At 37.6% G+C, this 23,418-nt stretch overlaps 1 protein-coding gene across 4 annotated transcripts in view; it reads left to right on the top strand.

The window, feature by feature from the left end:
• The window catches only part of SNAP91 (synaptosomal-associated protein, 91kDa), a 260,033-nt gene that overhangs the window by 219,516 nt on the left and 17,099 nt on the right, over window positions 1–23,418 (top strand). For 3 of the 4 annotated variants that reach the window (XM_006892129.1, XM_006892127.1, XM_006892126.1), the window contains 4 exons: window positions 9,277–9,411; window positions 11,006–11,155; window positions 14,421–14,451; window positions 16,273–16,384. In XM_006892129.1, the coding sequence (XP_006892191.1) occupies window positions 9,277–9,411; window positions 11,006–11,155; window positions 14,421–14,451; window positions 16,273–16,384 (428 nt within the window). The remainder of the gene's footprint in view (window positions 1–9,276; window positions 9,412–11,005; window positions 11,156–14,420; window positions 14,452–16,272; window positions 16,385–23,418) is intronic. The other variant, XM_006892128.1, reaches the window with a different exon arrangement.

Genomic DNA, 23,418 nt, shown 5'->3' with positions numbered 1-23,418 from the left:
ACCATCCATCCTGATGCTGCCAATTGGCCCAGTGGTGAGAATCTTTGTCTTCTTGCCATTGAGCCTCAATTCATATTGGAGGCTGCAGTCCTTGACCCTCAGCAGCAAGCACTTCAGGTCCTCTTCAGTTTCAGCAAGCTTGTTGATAGATCTTCCACTAATCTTGACCCCACATTTCTCCTCATAGAGCCCAGCCTCCCAGATAATCTGTACTGCATACAGGTTGAAAAGGTATGGCAATAGGATGCATCCCTGACACAGATAATTGAAACTATCAACAAGGCCAGGTGCCAATTCTTTGAAAGGGTCAAAAGAATTGACAAATCATGGACAAGCTTAAAGAAAAGAGACACAGATAACTTGAATAAAAAATGAGTGGGAGAGTGCTGGGGAGGTGAGGGAGATCTGATGTGAGGAGCAATGTAAACTTTGTAGGTAAACCGGTGTAAAATTGTTTTAAAAATTGCAAAAAATTAAAAAATAAAGAAATGGATAGGGTGATAACCACAACAGAATCAACTAAAATGAAAATATTGTCACCGCATACCATCCATGCAATATCCAATAAGAAAAAGATTTTGGTAAAAGATTTAACAGGGTTACTTCTCATCTCAGCACTGTTTCAGAATCAGCAGTACAGTGGTCCAAAAGATCTTGTGTTCTGTTTTGTTTAAAAACCAGGTAAACCATTGCCAAATAAACAAAAATATAATAAAATTAAAATGTTGTTGTTAGGTGCCATCAAGTTGAGTATGACCCATCCTGTGCCATCTTCACACTTCCTGATGCTTTCGATCCCGTTGTGGCAGTCATCATGTCAGTCCACCTGGTCAAGGGTCTTCCTTTCCTTCACCGACCCTCCACATTTCCATGAATCATATCCCTCTCCAAGTAATAGCCCTTCCTAGCAACAAGCCCGAATTATGTGAGGCAAAGCCTCATCATTTTTGCCCCCAAAGAGCATTCTGGATGCACTCTCTCCAAGATATATTTGTTTGTTCTTTTGGCAGTCCATGAGATATTCAGCACTGTTTTTCAACACCACAGCTCAAAGACATCAATTCTTCTGTCATCCTTATTCATTTTCCAGACCTCAGAGGCATAGCAGGTAACTGAAATGACCATGGACAAATTAGATGCACCTTAGTCCTCAAACTGACATCATTAATCCTCAGTAGTTTGGAGAGGTCCCGAACTGCAGACTTTCCGAGCACAATACGTCTCCTGATTTCCTGACTGCTTGTACCAAGGGTGTTTATTGTGGATCCAAGTAAGATGAAGTTGTTGACAGTTTCAACCTTTTCTCCATCCACAATGATGTTGCCTGTTGGTCCAGTGGTAAGAATCTTTATTTTCTTGAAATTGAGACGTAATCCATATTGGAGGCTGTATTTTTTTGATCTTCTGCAACAAGTGCTTCAAGTCCTCAATTTCCGCAAGCAAGGTTGTTGATGCGTATCACTCTGATCCTGATGCCACATCAATTCCAGCTTCTCAAATAATTTGCTCAGCATACAGATTGAATAGGTATGGAAAGAGAATACAACCCTGACTCACTCCCTTCTTAATTTTAAAGCATGCAATATTCCCTTGCTCCATTCACACAACACTTCTGGTCTAGGTATAGGTTTCTTGTGAGCACAATTAAGTACTCTGGTATTCTCATTTGTCTCAATTTTAGCTGTAACTTGTTATGATCCATAAAATCAAATGCCTTTGCACAGTCAATAAAGCATAAATAGACATTTTTCTGGTATTTTTTTCTAGCCAAGATCCATCTGACATCAACAACGCTATCCCTGGTGCCATGGCCTCTTCTAATTCCTGCTTGTACTTTGGGCAGTCCCCTATGTACTGTTCTAGGTGTTTTTTCAATTATTTTCAGCAGTATTTTGCTTGCATGTGATAATGATATTGTTTGAGAGTTTCCACATTCTGTTGGATCACCTTTCTTGTGAATGGTAACAAATATGGACCTCTTCCAAAATGTTGGCTCTCTTCCAAATTTCCTGGGACAGATTGGTGAGGACATCTAGAGTTATATCTGTTAACTGAAGCAAGTCAATTGGTCTCACATAAATTCCTGGGGCCTTATTTTTTGCCAGTGCCTTCAATGCAGTTTCAGCTTCCTCCTTCATTACCACTGGCTCCTACTCATATGGTTCTTCCAGAAACTTTTCAGTGTCAGTCAGTTCTTTGTGGTACAGTGACTCTGTGTATTCCCTTTGTTGTTTTTTTATGCTTTCTGGGTCATTCAATATATTGCCTGTAGCACCTTTTAATATTGTGACTCAAGATTTAAATTTGATTTTCAGTTCTCTCAGCTTGAGAAATGCAGAGCGAGTTTCTTGTCTTCTTATTCTCCAATTTCAGCTCTCTACCCATTCCATCACAATACTTTGTCTTCTTGAGCTGACCTTTGAAATCTTCTGTTCAGCATGGTTTCCCTTTGTTTTGGCTTCTTGACATTCTAGTACAATTTTTAGACTCTCTTCTGACATCCATTTCAGTTTTTTTATTTCTCCTGTCTTTGCAGTGACCTTTTGCTTTCTTCATGGATGATTAGATAGATAGATAGATAGATAGATAGATAGATAGATAGATAGATAGATAGATATACAGATATATAGATAGATAGATATCCAGTTACTATCATCCCATGACTCGTCTAGTCTTCAATCATTGTGTGTTCTTAAAACTTTAAGAATTAAATTATTATAAGAATTAAAACTGTAATAACAGAATATTATTAAAAACAAATTTAAAAATCTAAAGAAAATGGGAAAACTCATAGAAACTCACATCCTCCCCAAAATTAGCACAGAAAGAAGTGAATAGACCCATTACAAAAGAAGAAATTGATCAGATTTTTTAGAAAAACAACCAATAAACTGACAATAGCAACAAAAAACCCAGCCCAGCTATCTTCACCTGTGAGTTCTACCAAACATTCAGAGAAGAACTGTCATCAGTTGTACTTAAATTATTTTAAAATGTAGAAAATGAAGGGAACCCTCAGAGTCATTCTATGAAGCAAGCATAACCTTGATACCAAAATCAGGCTATGACATCACAAAAAACTCAACAACTATAAACCAGTATTGCTCACGAACATAGGTGAAAAAAATATCTTTAACAAAATCCTAGCCTATAGAATACAACAATATATCAAAAGAATAATTCATCATGATCCAGTAGGATTCATAACATATATGCAAGGATGGCTCAGGATAAGAAAAACAATTAGTGCAATTCATCACAGCTATAAAACAAAGGACAAGAACCATCTGATAATTTCAATGGATGTAGAAAATATTTTCAACAAGATCGAACACTTGTTCTGGATTAAAAGACTCAACAAAAGAGGAGTAGAGGAGAATTTCCTCCGCATAATTAAAAACATATACACAAAACAAAGTTGTTGTTGTTGTTGTTGTTGTTGTTGTTGTTATGTGCCGTCGAGTCACCTGTGACTCATAGCGACCCTATGTACAACAGCTTTAAACTCTGCTCTGTCCTGTGCCAATCTCAATGTCTCTGACACACTCATCCTGATTGCCCCAGTCACTGAATCAATCCACCTCATAAAGGGCCTTCTCCTACTGCCCTGCCCTGCCCTCCACCCTCCCAAGCATGATGTCCTCCTCCAAGGACCGGTCTCTCCTTACAACATGACCAAAGTATGTCAGACAAAGTCTCAGAATCCTTTCTTCCAAGGAACAGCCAAGTTTAACCCTCTCCAAGATGAATCTGTTTGTTTTCTTAGCAGTCCATGGTACCCTCAATACTCTTCTCCAACACCAGAGCTCAAAAGCATCAATTCTTCTATCCACCCTGGTCATTGTTCAGCTCTCAGATGCATAACAAGTCATTGCATAGACCATGGCCTGTATCAGATTCACCTTAGTCTCCAGAGACACCGTTGTTTTTCGGTACTTTAGAGAGGTACCTAACAGCAGATTTTCCCATCGCAATACGTCTTTTAATTTCCTGGCTACTGGTGCCGAGAGTGCTGACTGTGGAGTCAAGCAGACTAAAGCTGTGGACAATCTCAATCTCTTCATCATCCATCCTGATGTTGCCAGTTGCTCAAGTAGTGAGAATCTTTGTCTTCTTGATATTGAGCCTCAATCCATATTGAAGGCTGCAGTCCCTTCCCCTCAGCAGCAAGCACTTCAGGTCCTCCTCAGTTTCAACAAGCAGGGTTGTGTTATCTGCATAACGCAGGTTGTTGATAGATCTTCCAATCCTGATGCTGCATTTCTCCTCATAGAGCCCAGCCTCCTGGGATATCTGTTCTGCATACTGGTTGAAAATGTATGGAAACAGGACACATCCCTGGCATACGCCCTTCCCAATTTTGAACCCTGCAGTGTTTCCTTGTTCTGTTCTGACGACTGCCTTTTGGTTCAATTATAAGTTTCGCATTAGCACGATCAAGTGTTCTGGGATTCCTATTCTTCTCAGAGTCAGCCACAGTTTGTTGTGGTCTACACAGTCAAATGCCTTTGCATAATCAATGAAGCATAGATAGACATTCCTCTGGTACTCCCTGCTTTCAGCCAAGATCCATCTAACATTAGCTACAATATCCCTAGTACCATGACCCCTTTTAACCCCGCCTGGACTTCTGGCAGTTCTCTGCTGATGTGATGTTCCAGTCGTTTTTGGATAATCTTCAGTAGAATCTTGCTTGCTTATGAAATAAACGATATTGTTCTATAGTTTCCACACTCTGTTGGGTCACCGTTCTTTGAAATGGGAACAAATATAGATCTCTTCCAGTCAGTTGGCCAAGTGGCTGTTCTCCAGATTTCTTGACACAACTTGGTGAACATGTCCAGGGCAGCATCTGTTAGCTGAAATATGTCTATTGGTATACCATCTATTCCTGGGGCCTATTTTTTGCTATTTCCTTCAAAGCAGCTTGAACTTCTCCCTTCATCACCATAAGCTCTTGCTCATGTGTTGTTTCATTAAATTCTTCTCTGTCTGCCAATTCCTTTCGATACAAGAGTCAACATTTTTCTCAATGAAGAGAGACTAATAGTATTCCCCTTGCATAGATGGATAATGCAAGGATGTCACTGCTCCTATTAATTATCATACTGAAAGGGCTAGATAGAGCTGTAAGGCAAGAAAGTGAAATGAGAGGCATCCACATTGGCAAAGAGGAGGTAAAATTATCTCAGTATGAAGATTATATGATAGTGTACATAGAAAACCCTAAAGACTAAACAACAGCAAAAACTTGTTAGACCTAATAGAACAATTCAGTTGAATAGCAAGGTATTCCAGATCAACATACAATAATCAGTTGAATTTTTTTACAATAGCAAAGATAACACTGAAAAGGGTATAAGAAAAGCAGTACAATTTATACTAGCCAACCACAGGATTAAATACTTGGGAATAAACTTAAACTGAAGATGCAAAAGACCTATATAAGGAAAACTACAAAACACTACTACATGAAACAATTAGAAAGCCCAAAGTCATCAAGTTCATCAGAGAAAAACTCGGACCATATAGCTGACCCTCCAGAGGGTTTTCAGAGGCAGTTAATCACACACGAGGAGACTGTCCACCTTCTCCCATGGAGCCATTGGTGGCCTTGGATCATGTGCTTTCAGGATTACAGCACAGCTTCTTGCCACTAGAGACTACCAAATACAGCCAGAAATGCGTAATCTGGAGAGGACAAAAGTGATGAATGAGACCTTCTAAATATTGTTGTTGCTGTTTTATGTGCCATCAAGTCACCTGTGACTCAAAAACATTTTCCAACAGAGTGAAAAGAAAACCTACTGACTGAGGAAAAACATTTGGCAAGACCATTTCAGACAAGGTTCTCATATAAAAAGTTTAATACTACATGGTCTCCACAAGAAAAAACTGGTAACATAATTACAAATTAGGCAAAAGACATGGAATGGATTGTCACAGAGGAAGATATTCGGATGGACAACAGACACATGAAGAAGTGTTCCAGATCACTGGCAATAAGAGAGATGCAAATAAAGACCACAATGAGATACCATCTCACTCCAGTAGCAGGGGCAAAGTTTAACAGGACAGCAAGTAATACATGTTGGAGAGGATGTGGCAAGATAGGAACTCTTAGACATTGTTGATGGGATTGTAAAATAGTCCGACCACTATGGAAGGCAGTTTGGCATTTCCTCAGAAAACTGAACATAGATATGCCATATGACCCAGCTATTCCACTACTTGGAAGGTACCCCAAGAGAATGAGAACTGAGGCACTAATGGAGACTTATACACCGATGTTCATAGCAACATTATTCACCTTAGCAGGGACATGCAAACAGCCCAAATGGTGAAAAACAATCAAATGCATTGAGAAATTATGGTACATTCACATGATGGAATACTACATAGCACACAGGAGCAATGATTTTGTAAAGTACTGCTAGGACAAATACTTATAAAACCATTATTGTAAAATGTGTATGAGGATTCAAGGTGGGAAGGGTGGGTGGGGTGCAGATGGGTGAGGATGGGGGGTGTTAATCATAGGGTCACACCATTTGATGGGTGGAGGGAGGCGTGGGAAAGGAATGGGAAAATCTGGTGTGAAAAACAATGTATATTAACTTTGTGGTAAATCAGTATATAATAAAAATTTTATTTAATTTTTTTAATAATCAATTATAGACCTAGATAAATGTAAATGTATTTCATGTTCATGGATAGAAATACTCAACACTATGAACCTGACAGTCCTACCAAAAACAATCTACAAGTTCAGTGCAATCCCAATACAGATACTAGTGCCTTTCTACAAGGAGATAGAAAAGGTTATTTCCAACTTTATCCCATATAAGCAAAGTCTTCCAGAAAATAAAAACAAAGTAGGAGATACTGTCCTACCTGATCTCAAAACCTATTACACAGCTATAGTAATCAAAACAGCATGGTGTTGGTATAATGACAGACACATAGAGTACATGTTATCACAAAGTTAGATGAATAAAAACTTTAAAATGACATTAAATGGCAGACTAACAATCATAAAGGAAAGAAAATCCATTGCATTCCTCTAAATAAGGATCACATCTTTTTTCAAGTTTATTCGGTTCAACTTCAGCATTCATATTCATTTATAGTAAAAAAAAAAAAAAAAAACCCCAAAAAACAACCCTACATCATAGATCAGTTGTCTAAATTAACCACAACAGATGATGAAGCTTCATCTCACATACTTTGGTCATTTTACTAGGAGAGGTTATTTCTTGTAGAAGAAGGTCATGCTTGAGAAGGTAAAAGGGCAGCAAAAGAGAGGATAAGGAAAACCCTCAATCAAGTGAGTTGGCACAGTGACCACAGCAATGTGCTTGAGTATGTCAGAGATTGTGAGGATGGCACAGGCTAGAACAGTGTTCAGATTGATAGTTCATAGGGTCGCTATGAGCATACATGACTTGATGGCATCTAACTACAACAACATTACCTACTTGAGGTGTAGGAAAATTTTAAAATAAAAGATATTAACAGTCAGTCTTCACTCTCTAACACTGACACAATCACATGTTTGTTTCATCATAATACTAAAGAGTTAGGAAGTGTCTTTACTGCAAACTGAAAGTTACATGATGATGATGCCATTCAAATAATAGAGCCACCCCAGGTGGCTATCCTGAGCACCATCATCTGATAAGTAGCAGTTTTTAAAAATTATCATATTTTCATACATACTTATGAATAACCTAAATCTATTACATGTCTCTTTCCACAAATTACTTGGCTTAAAAACTTAAGTATTAATATAAAGAATATATAAAATTGAAAAATTTTAATTGTTTGGTGAGCAATTTGTAAAGGAAAGACACCTCCTGTATTTAAAGAGACTGTATACCCAATTTAAGGATATGAAAGACTACTAATAATAATGCATTTTCATTTAATGCCTTGCTTCAAATTCACTTCATTCAGAGGTTGTGGTATTTACAGATACACAAATAATAAAATACCAGAGCAAATACAAAGTGACTGATGCATCTGGTTTTGTCTGTTGATTGAGAAAACTATTTCAGCTTTCAGAGAACAAATATTTGAGAATTTGTTCTACCTTTTCTTTCTAAAATAATGCTTTAGGCAGTCAACAGTAATTCAGTGCTTTAGGCTCTGTGCTGAATATCAGTGGAAAAACATTAAGAAAAGATGCAATCTTTAACTTTAAAAAGCCATCTCTGGGAGGATCAAGCATGCTGATGGGTGTAGAATGGAAATAACATACCAGGTATTGAGGATACAGACGTAGAGCCCGTAACTTTATTTACCGAGTGAGACAATTCTGTGTGGCAGCATGAGGTCGAGGAAGTTCTCTGGGGCCAGCATTTGACACACTGTGAGTGGTGGACTGTGGCTGCAGCCTAGGTCCCAGGTGTACTGAGGATGAGGAGTCAAAGACAGAGCTTGAAAGCTGTGCAAAGGAATTTGCACTATACAAATATGAAAGTATTTTGAGCCAATGAACTATTTTGGAGAAACTAACTTTGCCAACATCTTGCACTAAATAAGATCACTCTGACTGCTTTGAGTAGAAATGGTCCTATCTAGAGACAGGAACCCCACCTCCTGATAAACGTGTTGAAAGTATAGAAAAGATATTAAGAGAGATTTGTTATCAGAAAGCATGTGTAGTTTTCTGATTTGTGTTTACCATTATTTTGAGCTCCCTTATGCAATTAAGTATTTTCTTGCTATGTTGACTTTTATTTGAACAAACAAAATTTAAATGTAATAAAAATAATTATCTGAATTTTAACCTTATCTGTATCTTCTTAGCTTTATATCAAAATAAAAGCAATACTTGTTTAAATTTATCTGAGGATAGATATAATTAAAATTCAAATTCGCTGCCATTGAGTTGATTCTCACAGTCACCTTCTGTCTGGTAAATCTTAACAAGAAGAGATTGCTCATTCTACTCTTTCATAGCCTAGTGGATTCACACTGCCTTTTTGTTAACAGTAAAACAAGCTACCAGAGCTCCTATATAATATTAAGTGGTATCTTATTTCTGATTAATTTAAGTGAAATATTTTATTCAAGTATAACCAATATCAATGTCTTGGAATAACTTTAAAGCTAACTTCGTTGTTTTCGTTGACTTCTCATCTGTATGTATTCATTTTAGGGTTTTTCATAACCCTTCCTTTTATGTTTTCTCTAACTTTTTTCTGACTTCTTTTATGGATCTTTCAAGAATAGTTAATTTTTACTTACATTTTTCTGAAATATGTCACTCAGGATTTGGGGGTACTTTTATGACCCCTTCTCCAGCACCAGTGACTACAGCTCAGAATAACTTGCTCCAGCCCAATTTCGAGGCAGCTTTTGGAACAACGCCTTCAACGTCTAGCAGCAGCTCCTTTGATCCTTCAGGTGAGGCAGTGATTGTCAAACATTCTGTCCTTTTATTCTGATACTACCATGCCTCACCTCAAGTTAATAAGGGATCCTGAAATTTACAAGTGAACTCTGAGGTCCTAAAACTTTTTCAGTATCTCTCACATTTTGTATCTTAATTAAATATCTTCATACATTTCAGTAGCTGTATGAATACCCTACAATCCCTCTCTGTTTCTATTAATTTTCAGCAGAAGTCTGACCATTTGTTTGCATGGGCTTACATGCACCAGGTGTAGAGCTAATAAGGGAAAACAAATACTTTTGTACACTATCTGATTGTGTGAACACTCCCCTGCTGTTGCTTACACCCCTCTGAAGCTTGCATGGCCCTCAGTTTGATAAAGTTGAGACACAAATAGTATTCTTTGCCTGCCTTTAACCTTTCATCACTGCTGTCATTTTGTTTGTATTCTCTTTCATTTTACTCTTCCCATGCTGGCTCCTTACTACAAATTTTCAATTGGTGAGTTTTTGGCAATTAAATGTGTTTCAGAAACACCCTAAATATATCCCCTGCCTGACAATTTGGTTGCTTCTATTGCCAGTGCCTCGTTGAATGCTATCATTTTTTTTTTCCAATTTAGAATGATTGTATGGTAGTACTTTATGGTAGTTATGTATAGTGGGTTGGTTGGGTTTTTCAGATAAAAAAAAATTACACAAAAATTTGTGTTAAGATACCAGCTGTATCTTAAGCAAATCACGGGATTCTGAATTTTAAATGATCTTTCTATATTCTAGGAACTAGACTTCAACAAGGGATGACTTGTCATATGGTATTCAGGAACTACCATAATGACATTGGATTCCTAATGCATAAAATGGTGTTTACTTTATGCACTTAGAAGTAGAACCAGAATGTATTGCTTCACTGTATTATAACAAATAAATCAAGATTCTTATAGTTAAAATATAATCACCCTTTTTTCAGACACTCATTTTTAGGTGCTGAGCCATATTTCAAGTTTTTTATTACTTATTGCTAATTTCATATATAACTAAAATTTTGGGTTTTTTCTTAATTTAAAAATTTAAGTATTTTAACTTTACATAAAATTACTTCATTTTGCTAGAGATCACCAACACTTTGACTAAAAGGTGCTTTTGTTCTTAACAAATGTAACAATGGTTGCCATTTACTGAGTGCCTATATAGTGTAGTTATTATAATAAACACACGGCATCTGTTGTCTGATTTAACCTTCACAGTAAAACTACATTAGTGGTACTCACTTCACTTACAGATGAGAAAACAGAAGCGAGAGAGGAACTCTTTCAAAGTCACAGTTGATGAGGCAGGTGGCTGAATCTGAGCCCCCTTCTGACTCCCAAGTCTGTGTTCTTTCCTGTACATTTCATGGTGGGATTTTTTTTCCATCTTTGTTCATTTCCATTATTATTTCCACACTTTATAAGTAGTCCTGTTCTTAGTGTTATAGTTATGGAGGGTATGAATTATATATCTTCTTTTGTAAGATTTTGTTTCCGTAATTTTTCAAAAGACAACTTCACTTTCACTTTTCCTGCAGGTGTTTCCATGTTATGAACTTGGTCTGTTTGATTTTCAGTGTTTGATGGCCTAGGTGATCTTCTGATGCCAACAATGGCACCAACTGGGCAGCCTGCACCTGTGTCGGTGGTATCCCCCAGCCCTGCGATGGCAGCCAGCAAAGCCCTAGGCAGCGATCTTGATTCTTCTCTTGCCAGCCTAGTAGGCAGTGAGTAATAGTTTTCATTAGCTGAACTATTTTTCTTTATCTTTTCATATATTTTATTTCTAGATTTGGAAACAGATTTTTCTGGTTAAATATAACAAAAGGTGGATATAGATGTTTTTTTCTTTTTAGTACTTGTCTAGAGTAGTTCCTTAGAAGTTAAGTAATTCTTATGTCATTTTCTCACAAGAAGTAACATCCGTGCTCTTTTTTAACCTAAATGAACAAAGGTATTATTAGGAAGCATATCCTAGTGGCAAGAAGCTGTACTGCAGTTTCAAAGGCATGCAGTTTGAGGCCACCAGCTACTCCAAGAGAGAAGGACGGGCACTCTCCTCCCATATAATTACTGCCTCTGAAAACCCGCCGGAGTGTCAGCTATGGGTCGGTTCCGATTCTGTGGTACACAACACACACACACACACACACACACACACACACACACGTACATAATATACTCACAGCTCATTGCCCCTGAGTTGAATCTGACTCCTAGCTGATCCTCTAGAGGGCCTTTCAGAGGCTATAGATTGTATGAGAGGTGGTCTTTCTCCATGGGTCCACTGGTGAACTCATAAAAGCTAATGTTCTGTGGAAAAATATAGCGAGGGGAGGGGAATGAGAGTATTGAATGAGTATTGTTGAGAACATAAAGTTTGAACAAAGACTTCAGCATACCTGAGTGAAGCATGTACGTATTTTGAAACATTTGCCATTGAGAAGGCACTGAAGCATATAGTAACCAGAGCTGAATAAGCAAATGGAGATAAGGCTGAGAGGAGGTTCAACAGAAAGGTAGGACCTTGTAGAATTTTGGAAGACTTTGCTTTTAATTTTGTATTTGGGTTTTTTATAGAAGTAACAAAAGGCTTTAGCACTTATATTTCTTTCATTTTAATACAAGACTGTATGTAAAGTTTGGGGTTTTTTTAACTCCAACTAATCTTTTACCAATTTCTCAAAGAAGAAATTTTACTCTTCCATTTATCATACCGGATCTGGCAACCATAAAAATACTTTCATGAAACCCATGAAAAGTCAGCCTGAATATGTCCACCCACTGTGGATATCATCTTGTTGGCACCTAATTTGCAGTAGTGATAGACTGTAGGGGAATGTATAATGTACTACCAACATTCCCTTTCAGAACAAATAAATTATGGTACATATTCACAATGGAGAACTATGTAACACTAAAGAACAATAATTAATTTGTCTACTATGGATTATGAGAGCTCTGGTGGTCTAGTGATAAGAAACTCCACTGCAATCACAACGGCATGCAGTTTGAATCCACTAGGCCACCAGATAGATGGAGAAAAGTTTGAAGTGGTCAATGATTTACTATTAAGTGGATCCACAATCAACACTCTTGATACCAGCAGTCCGGTGATCAGGAAATGTATTGCCTTGGAAAAGTCTGCTGTCAGGGACTTCTCCAAATTACTAAAGAGCAATGATGTTAGTTTGAAGACTACAGTGTGCCTGATTCAGACTGTGGTCTTTCTAATCACTTGTTGTGCATCTGAAAGCTGGACAATGAATAAGGATGACAGATTTGATGCCTTTGAACTGTTGTGTTAGAGAAGAGTGCTGAATATCTCAAGACCTGCCAAAAGAACAAACAGATATGTCTTAGAGAAAGTGCAGCCTGAGTGCTCCCTGGAGGCAAAGATAACAAACTTCATCCCACATACACTGAGCATGTTTCTAAAGAGGCTATGCCTGTGCTTCCATCATGCTTGGAAAGGTGGAGGTCAGCAAAGGAGAGGAAGGTCCTCAACTAGATGGATTGATACAATGCAGTGATGGGCTCAGGTGTATCAGAGATGATGAGGATGGCACACGATAGGACAGGGTTGAGGTCTGTTGTTCATAAAGTCACTGTGGGTTGTCAACTTGACAGGACCTAACAACAACAATTGTTATATATTGTAAATACATCAATGTATATAGCAAACTCAACAAGGGAGAGGGCTTCATAATCTCTTAACTATAACCAGACACTCTGAGGCAATAAATTGTTGATTCTGGGGCCTTGACATCATAGTTTTGAAGGACATCAAAGTTAACTGGCATAGCATAATTTACAAAAACAATGTCCTACTTCCTAATATGGTGAGTAGGCACTGAGTTCTTAGATGTTTAGAAGCAGCAATCTAAGATGCAATGATTGGTTTCTTCCTGTCCCGAATAAACAGGAGGAAATAAAAACAAGAATTTATTGTAATAATTAATTCAAGGGAGTGATAGGCCATGGGAACTTCAACTTCCATGGCTTTGAAACCAGAAGAGCATTGCTCCCGTATACTCATGGATATACTGACAAACATATATCAACACATATGTAGAAATATCCTGTTTGACTTCTGTTTATTATATTTGTAAATATTTATATATGTAAATAGACCTATAGCAAGACCATGTTAATAATAATATTGTTTTTAAAAAATCCTTTTACCAAGAAGAATCCAGGACTGTTTTTCACTGGTGAATTCTACCAAATGTTAAAGAAGAATTAACTACAGTTATCTGCAAACTTTTAGTTCAAGGGGAAGGAACAGTTTTGAGCCACTTTAAGGCCACTTGTTGCTGTTGTTGTTAAGTGCAATAGAGTTGTAGATGACCCATAATGATTCTATGAACAAAATTCTTGAGCACAAAACTTTAATCTTTTCTCCAAGTTCATAGAGTTTCCAGAGGCAAGCCTTTTTTTTTTTAAAGTGGATGCCACTCCTGCTTTCAAGCCTGTTTTATTCGGGAGATCACAAAATGCCTTCTTTTTAAATACAGGCCAAATGCAATCAGCTCACTCCCTATTGGGAGCAATATCCACACCCTCGTCTCAACCCCAAACCAGAAAACACACTTTTGCAGAATCCGACCACTAGCACTCTGATAATAAGACTAGGAAAAAAATGCATCATTATAAAAGATGTTGTGAACAATATCCTTCACGAATAGAGATGCATTAAGTCTTCAACAAAGTATTAAAAATCAAGTTCATCAGCATGTAACAAAAATTACAAGCCTAAAAAAGGGAAAGAGAGGGCTTGTTCTAGATTAGTGGTTCTCTGATTTTCTAAATGTCAAATTATACACATGCTGAGTACGATGTTGTTGTTGATTGCCCTTGAGTTGAGTACAACTCATAGCAACCCTATTAACAAAAGTCTTGAAGCCCCTAGACAACTATCAACATTTATCAAAGTTCATAGTTTCTGGAGTATAGAGGTTTAAATTCTTTTTTTCCTTTATCCGTTTATAGATCTTGGGATTTCTGGCACCACATCAAAAAAGTAAGTATTTTAAAATTATTGTGTTTCCTTTTGATATTTTATTTGTATTTATTTGTGAATATTATATATTATAATCATCAGAGTGATTATTCATTTTTAGATTAAACAATTTAAAAATTTACAATTGAAAGAAACAGTCTACTTTAGTCTCAAAAATTGTCACTTTTATTTTTAGAAGTATTTCACAATTATGGTTTAAATGATTTTATAACTCTAAATTCTAAAGTTATTACATTCCTAAGTAATATTGATTAAAAGTTTTTTAACCAATGGACTATACATTTTAAGGAATAATATTAATGATGAGCAGTGTATACTTTTTTAGATTCTTATTTTAGCATCTTTGAAACTGAGTGGCATTTTACAATGTTGTTGTTATGTGCCATCAAGACATCTACGACTCATAGCAACTCTATGTATCACAGCTCTGAACCCTGCTCTATCCTGTAACAACCTTATTGTCTCTGAAACACCTACCCCTATAACCCTAGTCACTGAAAACTGAGGGTCTTCCTCTCTTGCATTGTCCCTCCACCCTCCCAAACATAATGTCCCTCTCTAAGGACTATTCCTACCTTGCAACATGTCCATATGTCAGACAAAGCTTCAGAAACCTTGTCTCCAATGAACAGTCTGGTTTCACCCTTTCCAGGACAAATCTGTTCTCTTAGCAGTCTGTGGTATATTCAATACTCTTCTCCAGCACCACAGCTCAAAGGCATCAATTCTGCTTCTATCATCCCTAGTCTTCGTCCAGCTTTCTGATGCATAGCACATAATTGCAAAGACCATGGCCTGGATCAGGTGTACCTTAGTCTGCACACAGATATCAGTGCTTTTTAGTTACTCTGGAGATGTCCCAGCAGACTTAATATATGAAGTCTTATAATCACTAAAAGGTAGGTTGGAGTCAGGCATAGATTTGTGAACACCCTCTAAGATAATATATCATAAATTTAAAATGTAAGATCATAGTATTTTTATATACTTATTTAGAATTTTTCCTACTCAACAAGGAACATGACCAATCCTTTAACTTTTCTGAAACATTTTTCAATTAAAGATAATAGAGCTGTCTGTTATGCAAGTTCAAACCATAGGTGACTTTGTTTGAACACTTTTAAGTTCTCTTAGATAGAGTGTAGTTTGCTGTCCTTGTTACATGCTCCTGAGTTGGTTCCATCTGACACAAAAAGATACTTCTGGTCCTGAGCCATCTTCACAATTGCATATGTGTTTGGGCCCATTGTTTCAGCCACTTTTCAATCCCTCTCATTGAGCATCTTCCTCTTTTGCATTACCGTCTGCTTTATCAACCATGGTGTCCCTTCTCCAAGGACTGGTCCCTCTTGATAATATGTCCAAATCAAATGAGACTAAGTCTCGCCATCCTTGCTCCGAGAGTATTCTGACTATAAGTCCAGGCTACATCTGTTCATTCCCTAGTATCCATAGTGTATTTAATATTGTTACAAAGAGCATGTTTCAAAGGCATCAATTCTTCTTTGGTCTCATTGTCTAGCTTTTGCATGCATATGAGGCAGGTCACGCATGCCTTAGTCCTCAAAGCGACATCTAGGCTCTACAACATTTTAAAGAAACCTTTTGCAGCCAACTTTACTAGTGTAATATGTCTTTTACTTTCATAACTGCTGCTACAGTATTCTAAGATTCCTCCATAGGTTTGAACTTTTTATCTTGATTACAAAGTGACTCAAACACATTACTTCTAACCCTACAGGAAAAGTATCCAAGGAACCATGCATCATTGTTTTCTCATTGGTTCATGTGGTTTTGCCTTGTTTGCATGCTTGATTTTAGGGGAGATCTTCAATGGAATGCTGGAGAGAAAAAGTTGACTGGTGGAGCGAACTGGCAGCCAAAGGTGGCTCCTGCCACTTGGTCAGCAGGTGTCCCGTCCAGTGCACCATTGGTATGTAGCCCCCAGGGAACAATTCGGTGACAATACTTCGACAATTTCCAGATATTTAGAGCAGGGTGCATTTTGCTTAATACTGCTGATAACTTTATACCTTTTGTTCTACACTGAACAATTATAAACAAGATGCAATGTTTATAATTCCAAATTTATTTTGCTCATTATACATAATGAAAGATTATGACCGAATTTTATATCCACTATGTTGTGTGTTATGGTTTTTTTGATAGCATAGCCTGAAGGGTGTTGGATGCTAACCCAATGCTTGTACCTCTATAGTTATTCAAATCTACCAGCAGCTCCACAGAGAAAGATAAACATTCTATTCATGCAATTCACAGCCTCTGAAAGCTGCTGGACGGGGAGCTGTGTTCCAGCTACGGCAATGAGAAAGTTTTGAGTCTGTATTTCCACAATTGCTGAAGTGATTTTTTTCAAATATATTTATTTAGAGTAGTGAGAGAGACCAAAAAAAATAGAGTAGTGAGAGAAGATCTTCACCCTGAAACCCACAGCGTCCCTTTTCAGCAGGAAGTAGCTAAGAGAATACGCCATCCCCTTTTCCTTATGAATCAGGGTGAAGTCTCTCTCAGGGAGGAGTGATAGGGAATGGCAAAGGACACACCAACAAAGGAGATTAATCAGAACTGACTTTGACAAGCACTGTGGCAATTGGACAATTAAAACAGACATTCGGATGGCGGGGAAGAAGAACAAACTGGGGAGGAGGGTAGAGAGAATGGTGCAGCAATGAAGGAATGAAAACCCAAAATCCCTGTAAATGTTCATTAAAACTAATAAAATTTAATAAAAAAAAATCAAATATATTTAATATCATGGATTACTATTGCTTTTAATCATATTTCTTGCCCAAATTTTCTGATTTTGTATTAATAGTGAAAAAAACGTTTTTATCTTAACCAGAAAGATTAGGACATTTTCTGTTGTGTAAAAATAACAAAAGTAAATTTTCACTTTAAAACCCTATTAGTTTTGTTCATCATTTTTAAAATAGTACTTTAGCTGGAAGTTTACAGACAAATTAGTTCTCCAGCACTTGTTGCATGTTTGGTTGCCCAGTACTGGTTGCCAGCCCCTCAGTGTGACAGCACTCTTTCTGCTTCCTACTTGGGTTCTCAGTTTCCATTTGTCTTTCTTTCCTGACCTTCCCTGCCTACCAAGCTTTCTTTGCAGCAAATACTACCCTTTTGGTCTTGTATGTCTTGAGAGGTACATTCTTTCCTCGTATTATTCACTTTTAAAAAGTCTTTCTGCCCTTTAGTTGCAATTTGATCGCCAGGAGTTGGTTCAGCTTGGAGTTTGAAAAGTATCCTTAGGGAAACAATCTTGAAAATCCCACTATCCTCTCTCAGAACAATATATCTGATCTTTTCAATAATTCAAATTTTGTTCTGCATTTTGTTTCTCTTTCTCTCTGGTCAAGGCCTGGTAGTGCAATATTAGTTAGAGTTACTGTTCACCATTATTTAATTACACTTTACATGTCTCTCTGGAGACTAAGGTGCGCCAGATACAGGCCATGGTCTTTGCAATCATTTGTTATGCATCAGAGAGTTGGACAATGACTAGGGAGGATAGAAGGAGATTGAAGCCTTTGAGCTGTGGTGCTGGAGAAGAGTATTGAATGTACCATGGACTGCCAAGAAAACAAACAGATTCATCCTGGAGAGGGTTAAACCAGGCTACTCCTAGGAGGCAGGGATTCTGGGGCTTCGTCTGACATACTTTGGACATGTTGTAAGGAGAGACAGGTCCTTGGAGAGGGACATCGTGCTTGGTATGGTGGAGGGACAGCGCAGGAGGGGAAGACCCTCTATGAGGTGGATTGATTCAGTGACTGGGGTAATCAGGATGGGTGTGTCAGAGGCAATGCAATTGGCACAAAATGGAGCAGGATTTAGGGCTGTTGTACATAGGGTCGCTATGAGTCGCAAATGACTCGACGGCACCTAACAACAACAACAATACCATCTATTTAATAAAGTTTAAATGTTGTTGTTCTTGTGTGCCATCCAATCAACTATGACTCATAATGGTCCTATGAAAAGCTCTTAACTGCCCTCTCCTGAAATAACCTCACAATCTCTGACACACCTATTCCCATTATCCCAGTTACTATGTCAACCCATCTTATTCAAGGTCTTCTCTCCTGCACTGGCTCTACCTTCCAAACATGATTTCCTCTCTAGATACTGGCAACATGCTCAAAGTATGTGAGGAAGAGCATCAAAATCCTTGCCTCAGAGGAACAATCTGGTTTCACCCTCTTCAAGACAGGCCTGTTTATTCTCTTGGCAGTCTATGGTATGTTCAGTAGGCATTAATCCTTCTGTGGGCCTTAGTCATTGTCTAGCTCTCAGATGTATAGAAAACAATTGAGAAGGCTATGAACAGGAGCCCCTAAGTCTCTAGACTGGCATTGCTGCACTTTAGCATTCTGGAGATGTTCTTAACAGAAGATTTTCCCAGTACAACTCATTTTTTTTATTTCCTGACTATTAGTTCTGGGGTATTAATTGTGGATCTGAGCAAGATTAAGTTGTTAACAACCTCTGTCTTTTCTCTAGCATAATGCTGATCATATGTTAAGTGGCAAGGACATTTGTTTTCTTGATGTTGAGGTGCAATCCATATTGAAGTTTGCTGTCCTTGATCTGCAGCAAATTTTTCAAATCCTCCTCAGTTTCAGCGAGGAAAGTTGTATCACCTGCAAGATGCAGGTTGTAGATGAGTCTCCCTTCAATCCTGGTGCCACATTCATCTTCATGAAGTTCAGCCTCCAAAATTATCTGATCTACATATAAAATTGAATAGATGTGGAGAAAAGATACATTCCTGAAGCTTTCTTGATTTTTAATCATGAAATGTTTCCTTGCTCTGTTCTAACAGCAGCTTCTTACTCTAGGTGTATTGTTATGTGCCATCAAGTTGCCTATGCACACTGGCTCTGAAACTTGCCCTATCCTGATCCAATCTTATTGTCTCCAAGAGACTTAATCCCATTTCTCCAGTAACTGAGTCAATCCTTCACATCCTGGGTCTTCTTATCTTCTGCTGTCCCTCCACTCTTCCAAGCATTATGTCCCTCTGCAAGGACTGGTCCCTTCTGGCCAAGTGCCCAAAGTATGTGAGACAGAACCTCACAATCCTTGCCACCAGGGAACAGCCTGGTTTCCCCCTCTCCGGGACAGATCAGTTTGTTCTCCTGGCAGTCAGCACTCTTTTCCAGTACCACAACTCAAAGATATCAATCCTTCTATTATCATTAGTTATTGTCCAGCTCTCAGATGCATAGCAAATAATAGTGAAGACCATGGACTGAGTCAGGTGCACATTAATCTCCAGACTGATATTGTTGCTCTTACATACTCTAGAGAGGTCCCTAACAGCAGACTTCCCCAGTGCAATTCATCTTTTGATTTCCTGACTGCTGGTACCAAGAGTGTTGATTGTGGAACCAAGCAATCTAAAGCTATTAACAATCTCAGTTTATTCTCTGTCCATCACCAAGATGCTGATCAGACCAGTGGTGAGAATCTTTGTTTTCTTGATGTTGAGCTTCAATCCATATGGAATACAAGTCTAGGTATAGGTTTCACATAAGCACAATCACATGTTCTGAGATTCCTATTTTTACCAATGTTAGCCAAAGTTTATTTTGATCCACACAGTCAAATACCTTTAGATAGTTGATAAAATACAAATAGACATCTTTCTGGTACTCTGCTTTCAGCCAAGATCCATTTGACATCAGCAATAATATCCCTGGTGCCACAGTCTCCCAACTTGTATTTCTGGAAGTTCTTTGTCAATGTACTGTTCTTGTGCCTGTGATATTAGTGATATCATTTGATAATTTCCACATTCTGTTCAATCACCTTTTTTGGGAATGAGAATAAATATGGATCTCTTCTAAACAGTTGGCCAGGAGCTGTCTTCCAGATTTCATGGCACAACCTGGTGAACATGTTTAGAGCTGAATCTGTTTGTTGAAATATGTCAGTTGGTATTCCATCAATTCCTGAGGACTTAACATATTTTATTCTTATATATTAAATTTCTGTTAATATACTAATACCACCATATACTCTGTGAAAGATCAGTCCATTAGAAGTAAATATTTATTTTGCTTTATGATATTTGCTAATGCAAAAATTACAAGTTCCAATGGAGTAGAATTTGCAATATATGCCCCATAATTAGCAAAACTAACCTAATCATTGTTTCCCAAGTACACTCTCAGTTTTCACTCCCTGCTTCCTCCTTTCTAAATATCACCCATCCACTAACCTCTCCCTTATTCTTTTTCCCCTTGCAACCTGATTTCATTTCTAACCATCATCCACCACCTCCAGCCTAACAATCATAGACATAAGTTAATTTCTCTCAGTCAGAACATAAATGTGTTATAAAATGTATTCTCAAAATTAATTTGGACACCTGAATTATAGAATTTAAAATATTTTCTTTTCAACCTCTTTAAAAAGAAAACCTTGAACCAATTTGAAAAGGGTCTTTTAAATCCATAATTCGCCACTAAATAAAGCTAACATTTGATTAAATTACACTCTATTTAGAAAAAAAAATTACACTCTATTTCATAAGGTATTTAGGAAAAGCATCTTTTGTCCTAGCTTTGGTTCCCAAAACCCCTCTCCTCTGTCCTGCTCCCCACTCATTTCATGACGTTAGGAGGCAAGAGCGAAAAACAAAGTACTAAGATTCTCAGCTTTTGGTGAGTTTAACATCTAACTCGTTAAGGTCTTCGTATTATTAAACTTTTTTATACTATATGAAAGCAGTGCTTAAAGGGATACTTTTTGTAGTTAGCTATAAAATGAAGGCTAAGGATGCAAGGGCAAAATAATGAATGATCCAGGAAGCATCAGAAGAAAATGGCAGGAGTATACAAAGTCACCATACAATTGGCTGACACAGAAGAATTTCCTGAAACAACATAAGATCAAGAGACAGTGATGATGAAGGAAAAAATTCAAGCTGCTTTGAAAGAATTGGCAAAAAAAAAAAAAGCCCAAGGAATTGATGGAATATCAGTTGACATATTTCAGCAAACAGTTGCTGTTCAGCAAATCCTAGATGTACTTATCAGATTGTGCCAAGAAATCTAGAGGACAACTACCTGGCCAACTGACTGGAGGAGATCCATATTTATTCCCACTCCACAAAAGGAGACTACTGATATCAAAGGTGATGATTGTGGATTCAAGTGAAGTGAAATCATTGGCAATTTCGGTCTTTTCTATATCTAGTATGAATTTTGCTTCTCAATTCAGTGGAAAACTATTCTATTGTGACAACAGCAAGCTGCAAATGGAAGAGGCCCTAAGCCACAAGTCAATCCTGGAGCAGAAGTTCAAGGTGAAGGAGTTTTCCTCAGAAACGTCTGAAATAGGAAACCTTCCCTAATACTAGTACCTGGTATTTGGACTTACAGACCCTAAATTCAAGAGATACTTGCCGAAGCAGAAAAAAAATGGGTAGTAGTTTGAGACATTCAGAATCACACAAACCCAGAAAGCTTGAGATATATGCCATCACATCAAGAGCTGGATAGGTAGAGATAGGTGTTGAATGGAGTAGGTGGGAGTAGAATGGAATTCTGATGGAGCAGGGAAAGGGTTGGGTCAAGACACACATGTTAAGGGCAGGGACAACACTAAATCAATTGATTATTTCTACAATTGGGAAATATCTTTGATCTGTTCTTTTTATAAAATACTTGTATGTCAGACAATATTCTAAATCTGAGCATTCAAATTATGACAGACTAGGAAGAATGATTGGCCATCTACTTCTGAAATAGCATGCCTTCAAAAACCCTATGTACAATATAGTACACTTAAACTAGCAGATATGGCAACTGAGGCTGAGCCCTTATATATGGAAACACAAAGGAGAAAGAACAGTTGTAAGCAGACACTCCCTAGTGATTGGAGCATGGAATGTGAGAATCATAAATGTAGGGAAATTAGATATTGTTAAGAAAGAAATGGAATGCATAAATATTAACTTATTAGGTATTGGCAAAATGAGATGGACTGGCATGGGACAATTTGAGTCAGATGACCATATGATCTATTATGCTGGAGATGAAAAGCTGAGGAAAAATGTGGTTGCTTTAATAGTTAAAAAAAATAATTTCTAGATCTGTCTTGAAATACAATGTTGTGAGTGATGGGATAATATCCATACACATTCAAGGAAGTCCAATGAATACCACCATCATTCAAATATATGCACCAACAACCAGAACCAAAGAGGAGGAAATAGAAGATTCCTAACAATTTTTTTCAGTCAGAAATTGATTGAACATGAAATCAATGCATTGATAATAATGGGTGACTGGAACACAAAAGTTGGGAATGTACAAGAAGGATCAGTACTTGGAAAATGTGGACTTGGTGACAGAAATGAAGCTAGAAATAGCATGATAGAATTTTGCGCAATTGATGACTTATTCATTAAAAATACATTTTATAAGAAACATAAACACAGGCTGTACACATGAACTTCACCTGATAGTATGTATAGGAATCAGACAGTTTATATCTGCAGAATGAATCACTAGAAAAGCTCAATATCAGCTGTGAAACTAAGCCAGGTGCTGATTGTGGAAGACACCACCAACTACTCATATGCAAGTTCAGCTGAAGCTAAGGAAAATTAAATCCACTGGAACCAGAATATGACCTTGAGTCTATCCCACCTGAATTTCAAAACCATATCAGGAACAGGTTTGAGGCCTCGAACACTAATGAGTGAAGACCAGATGAACTGTGGAGGATATCAAGAATATCATACAGGAAGAGTGCAAATGGTCATTACAAAGACACAGGAAGAAGAAGAAAAGACCAAGATGGATGTCAGAAAAGACTCTGAATATTGCACTAGAGTGCCAAGAAGCCAAAGCAAAGGGAAGAAATCAAGATATTAAGGAGTTAAACAGAAGATTCCAAAGGAGAGCACGGGAAGACAAAGTAAAGTAT

Source organism: Elephantulus edwardii, unplaced genomic scaffold, assembly GCF_000299155.1.
Source record: "Elephantulus edwardii isolate Elephantulus edwardi_28Jun2011 unplaced genomic scaffold, EleEdw1.0 scaffold00111, whole genome shotgun sequence".
Classification (NCBI taxonomy): Eukaryota; Metazoa; Chordata; class Mammalia; order Macroscelidea; family Macroscelididae; genus Elephantulus; species Elephantulus edwardii.
This window is presented reverse-complemented; position numbering and strand designations above follow the sequence as displayed.